We start from the raw sequence: 13,306 nt of genomic DNA on the forward strand, positions 1-13,306 counted from the left end.
ACCAGCTGAAGTGAAGAAAACAGGCAGCCAGAGAGAGCTTCTTTCTTCTGTAAGCCAAGCATAGCATATGCAGTAGGTCTGCATCGAGTATCTGAGCACCTCATGTGCAGAGGTTTCAGTTACATGCAAGCTCTGATCCCAGAACCAGCTGCCATAAGAGACAGGTTCCTTCCTTCTTGCATGTCAACAGCTGAGTGCCCAACAGGAGGTCCAAGCCCCTCGGTCTTCTGCAGGCTTTGTCTGGACACTAATTTCCCCCACAGGGGCCTCAGGAAAAAAGAAAAGTGGGAAAGAAAACGACAGCAACACCAAAAAATAAAATGCAGCAGACACACACAATACTTTGGTGACCCACACCGGCCTAATTCTGCAGCCTAACACGGCTGTGCGGTGTTACATGTCCCGTGTTTTCAAACAGCAAATTCATAAGGGGTCCCAGGCACACAGAGTGCAGAATAAATGCAAAATAATTGCAAGACTTTGTGGTGTGCAGAGACTGAGCATCAGAACTGCATTTACCAGAGTAACCATGTGGACAACTGCTGTGTCAGCTAGTTTAGGCAGCTTGCTATTCCTTCGATCAGACCTCCGCGTAGAATGGGTTAAAATCTAGTCCTACATAATCCTGTAGAAAATTGGGATAACAAGTCAGGATTTTGTGATTATTAAAGCTAGCAGAGAACATGGCTACAGAAACAGTGAAGCTGAAGGGCATTTCCTACCGCTAGCTTGATGTTGGAGAGAGACTAAGCGATACAGTACTTTAAAAACCATTGCCTTGACAACACAGCCATAGCATTTAACCAGACCTGAACTACTGCGGAAACCCTACCGTATGCTACAGAGCAGAAATCTATTAGTGAGACAGCTCTCTCATCTGGTATCCCACACCACGGCAGGGGAAGAAGCGGGGACACGACAGGGAAGCCTCTCCTTCCTCAGGTCAAGGCTTGTCACAGGACAAATCACCTCATATAAAAAGAAACAGCCTTTCCTGCAAGCAAGCCGAACATTAAGCTCCCCTTGCCCAGAAGGGCTGAACTAGCTACTCTGTTTTCCCGCAAACGCAGTCCCAAGCCCAGGAAAGCAAAGCTCCTAGGCTCCAGGAAGGGCCAAACTCTGAAGTTAACCAGACTGATCATTTGCGCAGAAAGAGGGGCAGGAAGAAAGTTCAAATCCCTTTTGTACAAGTTGAAAGGAAGTTCCGGTGCCTGATCCTGGGCGAGACTAAACAATAAAGAGAAAAAAATTGGCTTGCCCTGTCTTATTTTCATGAGGGAAGCGCCTGAATAACAGACSATAGGTTTTTGGCTTTCAGTGCCACGGTAGTTAATCCGGTCCCTCACTCTCCGCATCTACTCTCCACCCAAGCTTCAGACAAGCAGATGTTTCTCAGCAACTTGGGCTCAAGATACCCTTTTCTCAGGCTGGCAGGGTCAGCATTTCTGTTGTCCCCTATATTTTCCCATTTGTTTAAATGTAATCTCTCCTCTCCTCCCCAGCGCTACAGTAGCCAACATTTCCAATCTTGGCCATAGGCCTCATTTTCCAGACAGAATCTGCACAATCTATCTTGTAGCAAGAACCGTGGAACAGATGCATTCTTTCCTCAAGGCTTAACTAAAAGCTTGTGCATTAGCAAGTTACCGCAGAGCAGCTTTTAGAGGCTGGGCAGATCATAGCCCTGTCTGTGAGACTTGATTCCAGTATCCCAAAACACGACCACATTCTCACCGCTCTATGCCTGGACTGGGCGGTGAGGACACAGCTCAGGGACTTCAGCTTTACTCTGTTTACGTGGCCGCTAGCACCAAACTCCTCTGGCAGACTTTTAGCACCTGTTAATGTAGTAAAACATACAGAATGCTGTTAATACAGAAAAGGATTAAAAAAAAATTGATTTCAGGTCGTTCTGAAATATGGGGGAAAGCCACGGCTCTATGCACGCGGATAAGAACGGTAGAGCTACAGTGGTACTGCATTGCACAAGCACAGAGCTAGTCACCATCTGAAACTCCTCTGCCAGCAGCTTAACAGATCTCAGGAAAAAATAAATAAAWAAAACCATTTAACTGGCAGCATTGCTTTGTATCTCACAGAAAAGCAATGTTTTACACTTCTGTACTTCATCCGAGACAGCACAGCCAGCAAACTCCTATCATTTGGTAGACAAACTTCTTTTCCTGTTCTTTTTTCCTCGCTAACTAATTCCATGATAGATCATAAGCCCAGCAGGAAGCCCAGGAGAAGAGAAAAGAAGTACGTAGTAATGACGGCAGAACGGACGGGTAAGATTTAACAATTTTCAGCCATCTGCAAGATCGCTACAGACAGAAGGGAAGAAAGAAGCCCAAAAATGTAACTTATACCCCTGAAAGTACTTTTAATCACCTCTTCCTGATTCCAGCAGGCTTGTTATAGAACTGAATTCAAGGCAGTCGTGCAAGATCAGATTAACACTTTCATTTCAGTTCCTAAATTGCACTAGAAATCATAGATTTTAAAGTCAATGACAGCTTCGTGCTAATACAGCCAGACTACAGAATTACTGCATATGCATTTTTGGGATGGGGATCAGAAGAGAAACTACAAATTTCACTCTGGAGCTGTTGAGCTGTGCCCCTGACCCTCCCCATGACTCCCAATCCCCTGCTGTAGATTTCTGTAACTTCAGGAGACAAAAAAACAGGTTAGAGAGAACTTCCAGTGTCCTTGCAGGGCTCTTCGCAGCACACAGCATGGCAAGAGCATCAGTGCTGTGAAGTGCACGGCTGCACAACCGTTACTGCTGCAAAGACAGAGTTTACTGCAGGGTGCAAAGACTAACTAGCTGAATACAGGGAAACTAAAAAAGTCTCAAATACCCCTCTTTTACATCTCCAGGATCCTTGCCACCTTTATCCTTTTGGCTGTTTTTATCTGAATATCTCCTCTTTGTCAGGCTCTCCAGAGATTCACATAATCACAGACATTATTGATCAGTATTATTATAATTCAAGATTAGCAGCCCATGTGTTTCAAAAAGCAAAAGCTCCCTTCACAGCGTGACAAAGCCAATTGCCCAGTTAGGCGGCAGACACAGCTAAAGAGCCTGCCGAAGTTAGCAGGCACGGCACCTCGCTTGGGACCGCAAGCCAGGGATGCAAACTCCCAAATGTGAACTGCAGCAAAGATGGGCCCAGCCTAATGCAAGGCACCCTGGGAGAGCTGGGCTCAGCACCCCCTTGGCCCTTCTCTCTGGCCAGGGAGTTAGTGCTGCTCTGGCCAAGTATCAGCAGGAACCACACACAAAAGCTCGGAAGCTTTAACATAAGGTACTTCAAGAACTTCAGCTTGAGCCCTGGTGTCCAGTTTTATCATTTGTAAATAGTCCCATTGGGATAACGACATACCAGGCCTGACCGAAGGCTGACGTAGGCCTGTATCGCATTTCCAACAGGGCCAACTATCAATGCCTAAGTTTAGAGAGGGCACCTTTAGGACCCCAACGTATTTTTCTTTGGGGGAATTTGACCAGTTGCTTTGAAGCCCATCTGCATGCCAGAAATTTGCCACACCTATGGTCAAGGAGTTTTACAGTATAACTCCCCTTTGCCTGAAGGATCTTTGCCCATCCTGAACCCAGCCGCTTATAATTTCACTTGATTTATTCTGGTTACCTCATTGGAAGAGACTGGGAACTAGTGTATCTCTATTCGCCTCCGTGACAGTCCAGATTTTATAAAATTTCATCAGCTCCTCTATTCCCAGACAGTCATCACTTCCAGACAAAACAGCTCTAACGCATTTAAATCCCTGCTCATATTCCATGCCTTTAACATCAATGCTGAAAAACTGATCTACAGATGAATATGAATGCTGAGAAAGGACCGCGTTTGATTGCAAACACTGGTACTAGTTCACATCTCCAGGCTGGCTAATAGCTTTTTCCTTCAAGGTGATCAAAGCATGCGTGCTTTTTCCATCCCCATGCTAAAGACGTTCGGCGTTCCCTGACATCACCTTCTACGCTTTTACAGCCACAAGCCCTCAGACAGTGCCGAATCACCGCGGAACTAAAGCAGGAGCCGAGTTTCCAGAGATGCTGCCTTACCGCTCCGATCAGAGTTTTCATGAAGTAATTACTCAAACTTGCTCAGAGCTCCTTAGGACCACAGCAAAATTTCCACTAGGTTATTTTAACTGTTGATTAATTCTACTTTCCTGGCAGATTTCCTTGGATTCTTTAACATGTCTGTTCTTAGGCTCCCTGTATTATGCGGGGGGGGGTTTTTTCCACTACTAACTCTCCATGCATTGACAGGGAAATGAAAAAAGTAATCATGTCAGAGCTTACCCTTGATTTTTAAGTCTTTGTTGCAGATTAGCGTATTGCGCTCCCCCCCGCACGTCTTCCTATCTATTGCACAACCATACGTCAAGGAGTTAATCCAGCCATCTGCAGCTGTCAGAGTGCCTGCGTACCAGGAAATCCAAACACCTAACAGTTTGGGAATATCAAGGGACTAGAAAGGCAACCATATCATCTACCTTAGATTTTACGGTATTAGCTTCTTCTACCTACCTACCTGCTCAGTCAACACATACAAGATGATTTTAACCTCTAGACGTGGAAAAGAGCTCTGTAACACAGCCTSCATAACGCCTGCAGACTGTCATTATTTACATAATCTAAGAATCGTTAGCTAGATCCTGATCACATTTTGATCAGACAGTTCCAACACCACTTGCATGATAAGTGGCTTTAGAAGCTGCTGCACGCGGAGGACTGCAACACTGACATAAATATGAAGTAGGAAGGAGGGTGAAAGTACCTGGGAAAGCTTCCCAAATTGTTTGTCACAGGCACTTATTTGGCCTCCAGCCCCTAATTCATCATTCAGCTTTGCCCACGTGCAGTCAGGCATCAGAAGTGACATGCGGTATCGGCGATGCACTGCACAGCTGGAGCTGCATGGCACATTCTTCCCCTCCCCTCCTCCTGGAGCATGTACAGCAGATCTTAAAAACTGGAAAACATTCAAAGAAAGGAGCTATACATGAAATAGCCTGGAGAAGTACAAAAACGAGTAATCCAAGCTAYGCAGCTGGTCCGCGATGGGGTCAAGGGGCAGCTTGATCCCAGTTTCAAAGCATCTATTACAGGTTAGAGCCTGCTGTACCTGCGTGTCTTCTCCTGGCAGACACAGGCACACCGCCATTGCAGCTGAAGGAACAGGCAAGTTACACCCAGGCCAGAAACATAGCGCCTTTTTCTTTGCAGCCCAGTAGAATTGATTAACATCAGGAAGTAAATGCTTCACCATCAGGTCAAGATTGGAGATGTCAAGCAGGTGTCCCTAAAGCACAGACAAAGGTGATCCAGTGCCGGTATTAAGACCACATGACCATAACGAACCTTTAAGCTTGAAAACCTCTGGCTAATTCTAGTATTCAAAAGCGACACAGTAAATTACCTATTTTTTTTTGGTTGAATACACACTCTGACAAGCCTAACCCACAACACCTTCATCTGGGTGAACTGGAATTGAGTATGAAAACACTCATCCCAGGAGGTGCCCAAGCTCACATCATATTTCTCTCCCTGCTCATCGGTACACAGGCTGTCCCATAAGTGGAACTGGTCTAAATACTACTTCAACACTTCTTCCAGGCGCCATCTCTGGTTGCTGCTGTTTTTGTTCCGTCTCAACYGCTCTTCTGCTTGAGCAAACAATTTAGAGTTCCCAAATGTCCGGAGGTACTAATACGATCGCTCCCTCTGCCATCTTACATAACACACTGGAGTCTCATAATGTCTTCCACTCTGGCCAGCTCTTTATTCTCCCTCACACTTCTCTCTTCTGCCTGGCTCCAAGAAAAACACGGGCACTGTCCTGCAGCTTTACCAAGCCCTTGGACAAGCCACTGTGATCATGACATCATTACAGCACTCTTACAGGATTCTTCATCTCCTGCCAAAAGCTGGACTTTATGACCCTGCCGGGGACTCTTCATCTTTCCCATAATGATTCTCACATAAGACAATTTCCTTTTTTCAAACAAGTCTTAAATTAGAGCAAGCCACTCAGCTCAAATAAGCCTGTTTGGCTCACTTAAATGGAAATGAAACTTTTAAAAGAAAAATAAAATCTGGTCCCCTCCAGGACAGGCGGAACCTATTTTTTCCTCCACACCATCACCTGCTCCCTTTTCCCTTATCTCGAAGTTTGCAAGACAGGATCAGTCGCCCATTCTGGAACGACGTTCTCTCACGCCAGGATCTATTTTAAAGGAAGGAAATTAGGGGGAAAAAAAAAAAAAAAAAAAGAAAGGGCTCCACCACTTCATACATCAGGCTCCCCGCACCTCTGCCAGCAGCACACACAGACAGTAACAGGCTTCAGCAAGCGGCACGCACTACTGCACAGCATTTACAATGCCTCCGCGTTCGCACGAACGGGTGCTCTCACCACTGTTCCACCTACCCCGCGCGCTGATGAGATCAGCAGCTGCCGGAGGAAAGCTGTCGCAAGAACACCCATGTTATTAAAAGAAAGCGTGCGTTGGGGGGAGGAGGACCGAAACATAGTAGGTGCTTATCTGACGTGCCAGCAGTTTTCAGAGCTGCCAGACATTTGGCATTGCCTTGATCTTCACAGATCTAAGACTGCAGTACCAAAACAGAGAGCCCGGAGATCTGTCAGCTACGGGAGCTTCAGGAAATCACCTCACTTCTCTGCGCTTCAGTAACCCCCACCCTAACAGGGTAACTACGTCCCTTATAAAAAGCATTCAGGGGTGCCGGCAGACTCCAACCAACCAGTAAGAATTCATCACCTGGAATTGTTCCTCTAAAGAAAGCATTCCTTGAAAAAGACCCAAGATCAAAAACAACAACAAACCGCACTACACACCCTTTCCCAAATGATAGTCTTGAAATATTTAGGCTCACCATGCCTGAAGTAAACCTGCTATAAGGTAGAAGGTAGCTATACCTTCTACAGACCCGTCACTGGTGTATCCTCACTTAGTTTAAGACTGAGCTTAACCTTTTTATCCTATTGACAGCGTATTAATTTTTACCTAATGCACCAAGAGCTGCCAAGTGCTATGTCACATCTTTCTGGCTTTGTTCCACTTTCCTTTCCTGGTGAGAAGCTTCCTATTAGCCCTCCCTTTGCTAAAGTGTCACAACTAAGAGACAAGAAGAATGCCAACTTCTCAGTACACCCCAAAGAAAGAGTGAAAAGCAGAATCAAGACCTCTTCAGGAGGTGGGACTGGTCCAAGCTACTGTGCCAGGAGCAAAACACTTGCCAGTCTCAAGAAGGCTGTTCCGCTTCTGACATTTGTGGGCTTGGACACTGCCACCCTAAAAAAATAACGTAGGATGAACAAAGCAGCCAAGTACACCCCGCTGCGCTAGAGCCGCTCCAACCCACGTGAGGAACACGCAGCACCTACCAAACCCTGAGGAACCTGTGGCTCAAACCACAGCGGAGCATTTGGCAAAATGCCTCTAGGGTGGGGGAGAGGGAGGGACTGAAAACGCGCAATACGTGAAAACATCCAACACACTTTGGGAGAGAGACAAGGGTTTCTGCCCCACAGCCAACCCTCGGACATGCTCTACCGTTCTAGGCTGAGGAGTTTCAGAAAGACGACGGAAGATTCTGCAAAGGTTCTCAATATACAAGGCCCATTTGTACATCTTTTGAAATATTCATTCTCTTCTTGTTAATGCAGTTTGTTTCCACCGAGGACCTTGCAAAATCAGAGCCATCTGTCAAAAACCAATGGCTGATGCTGCTAAAACTGAAATATACGGTTTTCCTGCTATTCCAGCTGCCTTGGACCAACTCACATTCCCCTGGAGAGGTCAACAGTGTGCAAAATATTGCTAACAAACAAAACGTGCACTGGAGATGCTCGCTCCTAGCCAGGATTTCTGCACAGCTTTTTCTGAAGCCAGAAATACACTAGCTGCAAAGCCAAACAGCACTACAGCCTTCTTCTATGAACGCTGCATAATAAATAATGCATTTAAGTATCGTGATGTTGGGCTCCAAATCCAAGCCTCACTTAGCCTCTAAAGACTATGCCATAATTATTTATAGTATTTATATTACAGAGAACAGGGGGGTGGGGGGAGAAGGGGTACTATGAGATCTCATTTAAAGATTACTTTTTAGATATAAAAGGAGTCTGGTTCTTTAATATTTTCTTCAAGCAGAAAAAGGCAGCAGCAGCAGCTGGGGTGCAGCACACAATCAATAGATGCATATGGACATATAGGTCAAAGAAGAATTAGGCTGAGTGAAAAAACAAGTTAGCTGTGAAACATTCCTTCGGATGCTTTTCACATACGGTGCTAGCCGTTTGTGGTTTAATCCTGAAGAAGCTGCATCTCCTTTGAGTCTGCAACACTTACAAGCTTCCAAGAAGCAAGTTTTTACTGTTATTGCTCTACGCTCATTTATATTGGATGAAGTTTTTAATATGAACATTGCTGTTTCATATACTTAATGCACTAAGAGAAATTGAAGGAGGAACTGGAAAATTTTGTTTGCGTGTCCTGCAGAGCAGAAAAATACCATTTAAAAATATAGAACTGACCTAGAAAAAGCAAGAGTTATTCTGCTGCCCTCTAATGAGCACATCTAACATCTAAAAAAGAGCACTCGCTCAAAAAAAGATGTTCTGTTCTGCCACAGGCACCTCCTCTCCTGCTACAGTCGTCAGCAATGCAGTCACAGCTGGAGCAAGACAGCACATCCCACACAGCGAAGACATGCAGAACAAATATCTGGTCGGATCCAAGATCTAGTCTGTAATTTTCTAAGCTTATACCAGGGTATATATCATCATGCCCTGTCCTATTCCCCTTTCCTTCCCCAAATACCAGGGGGAGGGGAGAAGCTCCTAATTCAGACCTTTTCATGTTTTAAGACCCAAGCAAGCATACCAACCTATCTCTGCAGCTCCCATGAGGAACACACTTTCTGCATTCAGCTTGCATGTCCCATCCTTGGGTCCTTCTGGACCCTCTTCACATGTTAAATCTCTTTATTCAACTGAACAAAGAAGATACTGTAACCTGTAATATGAAACTAAAGTGCATAAAGGGCCAAGGATGTTGCCAAGAACAAACACTCAGCAAGGAGCAAGAGGAAAAAGAGACAATACCTAATTCTGGAGCGTCTCGGTATGACAAAAGTCACTGGCAGGACTGATGACTTGCGGCTCCAGCTAGTCTCCAACAGCCAGGAGTTAAGATAACAGACTTGGGAGGTAACATCTGCCAACTCCAGGGCTCTTCACTTTCCATGATGGTCTCCTGGACTGGAGACTGGAATTAACTGGTTCTTGTGCATCTGATCCAAACAGACCAGTGACCCAAATCTGAACGACTGAGAGACAGCAAAGGCCACCCCTCCTGTCCTTCAGTTCCACCTCCCTTTTTTAGGGCTGTAGCAGGGCACAAGAGATGGGCTYTCAAAGAAATCACGCAAACTAGGTCAAGGCTACAAATCCGTAACATGACTAAATCATGAAGTTACAGGTATGACACCGACATGGAGAAAGGACCTGCTTCAGCAGCTGGGTGCCTTAATGAAAAACAAGTTACAGCAAAGGAAATCAGTTCACTCGCGCAAAGGTATCTCTGCACCTGGATAATGCTCAGCAGACACAGTTAGAAGAGCCATCAGGAAAGACACAGGAACAGCCACAGAGCAACAATTCTACGTGCTACTGAAATTAATCAAAACTTTTACTGGACTAGAGTAAGTTGGCCCACACCCTCCATTTTGGAGGAAGAAAATACATGCAGAAGTTAAAATAATTGCATATAAACAGCATCTACATGTTTGTATGCTATTTCCATAAATAAAACAGCACAGGCAGAGGCATTAAAGCAATACACGTGCCTGCGGCTGTAGAGAACACATGGGCCTAGCCCTGGAATCAAGAATCACCTATGACGAATGAAGAGTGATGGCTTCACTGAGAAYCAAACTTTAAAGATAAAAACACCGCCGAATGAAACAACTCAAACTCAAAATTCTGGTTTCTCTTAGCAGAAGAATTCCTGCAGTCTGGAACAGCCTTCACGTACCTCCCTGTCAACAGGCACATCTAGGTTATTCGAACTCAAAACACATTGCAAAATAACTACTGCATGTATAGACACAGTCTGTATCCATAGCAGCTAGGAATGTCCTATCCATGTTAAAGCAGCCCATTCTTCCCAGGTATGCAAGAACACTCAGCGACCTAAATTTACAAATAAACTTTAGTTTGAAAGGAATGAGGGAAAACAGAAATAAGTAAAACCAAACAAGAAGCTGTGTAACTACAAAATCCGTCAGAAACAAATCAGCCTAGAGTACGCACACACACAACTACACTAGGCATGAATGTCCGTGATATTCCCACAAGTCAAAAGTCTTTAACCAGATCTGTCAATTGTCTGTGCATTCTGCACGTGTGCAAGCAGCACCAGAGGATCAGGAAACAAGTCTCCCATTTTCCCTGGGATATCCCGCCAGACCCTCCGAAACACCACATCATATTGTAGTTGGCTGCCAAAATCACTAGGTACAATGCTGCAGAGAGTCCCTTCAAGCTGACAAGTCATTGCTTGCTTGGATATCTGCTTGGATAACCCAGCTTCTCCTGCAGAATCCATATTCTATTGTTAGCTTCATGGCCCATTCATAACACTGCTGATTCAATCTAAATTTGTCCAAATTAACATTTCAAACTACCCGGAGTATTCCAGCACCCATGGCATTTAATCCTTGCATATTAACCTCTCTTCTTTGTTTCCTGCATTTAGCTTAGACCRCGTGTCCAGCAAGATTTACAGTGTAAATCTCCCTCAAAAACTCCAAAAATAAAAAACAAAGAATTTTTTTCCCTTCCATTAGCCACTTGGCTAAAAAGCTAAACCCAAATTATGCACCATTACCAGTTATGCCACATCTGAGCATCAGTAACTCTTGGAACACTGAAGGAAACACAGACTTTAAGCTGCTGCACACATTTTTACCCAAGCGCAAAGAGAAATATTGTTCACAAAGGCTCTTAATATGTTGGTGTCCTAGGGATCTCCTGGGCAGAACGGATCTCAGCACAGAAACCAGCACTACATAGTGTTTAAGTGGGCATTGCAGCTGGGGATGGACTGAGAGAAAAAGATGGCTCCAGGAGAATATCAGGTTTTCCCATAATTATAACCTACGGGCCATCAGTATTGTAACCGAACGATTACAGATTATCTGTGAGGGAGTGCCCCTATTAACAGACCGTATACTTACAATAAACCTCAGGCAAGCTAGAACTGCTACTGTTCCATTAAAGGATAACTTACATACGATAATATTTTAGATCCCACTTAGTCTGAATTATAGACATCAACTCTTGAGAGATCTACCATTAAATACATTGCCTGTAGTTCAGATAAGACCCACATTAGCAGGGCAGTGATTTATCCCTTGATAAATCAGCAATCTAATTTCCGTAGATGACAATCACAGCATAGAAGCCCTCGGAAAGAATATCCGAGCAAAATATCCTTCCTCACATGGGCATTCCTGGTGGTATTGCCAGAGGAGAAAGGAGACTGACTTATTTTTGCACCCCAAAAGCATGTYAAGGCAAGGCAGAATGGGCAACCCCAAAGAAAAAGACCTCTCTTCTCATCTACCCTTTATCAATCTCTACYAATTTTCTAAACACAGTGTATATTAAATATTAAACTGCCAGGATGCACATTTCAGAAATATGTTTGACAGCTTGACACAACTCTAGCTGTTCTGGTGACAAGGGAAGGGCTCTAACTTCCAGAGCTGTCACTTTGGCCCTCTCCCCAAGCACTTTTTTCCCCTCCTCATGGGAATCTCTTTCTAGATGCACTCAGTGTTTAATTGTTCCTTTCACACCCCACGAGGGAGCTTCATTCCTGGGACTTGCGCTGGGTGATATCTTTGCCACAGGTGCGCAACTATGCCTGCTCTCTCTTTATATTATTTATAATTTTATAACAACTCAGTTGCGTCAAAGCTATAACATTAGAATAGCAAAGACATCAATTTTGGTTCATAACCCTCTTTTATAACACTGCAGCTCCAGTACTGTCCTAAGCAGAGTTRATTTATTTTTGTGCAAGCATGGAAGTCTGACCACATTAGGTTGATATTGCAGGAGAAAACATGCTAGATTAGTTTCCTATTAAAACCTTGGAAAACAGTCACACTAAGGAAGATACCGCATCCTGTGGCAGCTGCCATGCCCCGCCACGTCCGAGCTGGAAAGCACAGAGGTACGCTGTCCCCAATTCAGTAGAGCCCTTCAGTGGCACAAGGGACTAACATATTTGACCTAAAAAGCATGCCCTTGAGTGCTCAACTTTTGCAAAGGCTGGAAGATTTGTCTCTGCAGAAACACGTAACAGCGCCTCCGAAYGCAAACCCCACCAAGCGAGTCCACAAATCCGTTGTTCGTGAAACCCTATCCCCCCTCTTCAACCGCACAGTTTGAATGCCTCTTCAAAGCCAAAAAGTGGCATGGAGGGTTTCTTCCACAGCTGCCTAGCTTTCTACCTTGTGATGACTACTGGGATAAGCCTTCCTCGCCTCCAGGTAAGCGCGTGCACTTCCTCCACCACCACCGATGSTGAATGTTGCACAGTGACAAGAAACAGCCATAAGAAGAATGTGACTACACAGTTCAAACTCCCCAAACTCATTTCAGGCTCTTCCCACTGACTGCCTCCTCTCCCTAAAGCAGGCTGCTAACATCTTGGCAGCTTCAGGCACCCTGGAAAATGTTACTATATTTGTATAACGCCAAGTATCCATGACCACTAGCTAATTGGAGGTTTGGGTTTTTTTTTTTTTTTTTTTTAACGTTAATTTTAAGAACTCAGCCACAGCTAGAGGGAGGGGAAGAAAAAAAGTTAATTACTTCCATAAATATTAACACAACTGATTTCCGTGATCTGGCAGAAGGCACTGCACAACAGGAAGATGGTTTGTTTCCAGAGGAGAAGTCAAAGCACTTGAAGCAGTGCAGGTTGCAGACAGTCACTTAGATCTTTTCATTTAATTGCGCTGCCTCTAATTAAGCTGGAGTTTCACACAGCCATTCTAACAGCAGGCACCACGCTGCACAGACAGTAAACTGGCAAACTGATTTTAAGCAGTGTGGACTTCTTTTAAGCACTAGCATCTTTAGCTTTCAGTAGGATTCCCACTTCAAATTCTCTCAGAAGTAACCCACAGCAGGTCACTATTTTCCATTTCAAGCTGTCTCCACAGCTG

At 44.7% G+C, this 13,306-nt stretch overlaps 1 protein-coding gene across 4 annotated transcripts in view; it reads right to left on the reverse strand.

The window, feature by feature from the left end:
• The window catches only part of FAM207A (family with sequence similarity 207 member A), a 65,928-nt gene that overhangs the window by 38,066 nt on the left and 14,556 nt on the right, over positions 1-13,306 (reverse strand). The window contains exons 3-4 of one of the 4 annotated variants that reach the window (XM_026084823.1): positions 1,735-1,838; positions 566-625 (exon numbers count right to left, since the gene is read on the reverse strand). The exons of 2 other annotated variants lie outside the window; for them this stretch is intronic. In XM_026084823.1, the coding sequence (XP_025940608.1) occupies positions 581-625; positions 1,735-1,838 (149 nt within the window). In that variant the 3' untranslated portion in view covers positions 566-580. Of the gene's footprint in view, positions 1-565; positions 626-1,734; positions 1,839-13,306 lie in introns of those variants that run through there. One more of the 4 variants, XM_026084824.1, reaches the window with a different exon arrangement.

This window comes from Apteryx rowi, unplaced genomic scaffold, assembly GCF_003343035.1.
Source record: "Apteryx rowi isolate R43461 unplaced genomic scaffold, aptRow1 scaffold_650, whole genome shotgun sequence".
Taxonomy (NCBI): Eukaryota; Metazoa; Chordata; class Aves; order Apterygiformes; family Apterygidae; genus Apteryx; species Apteryx rowi.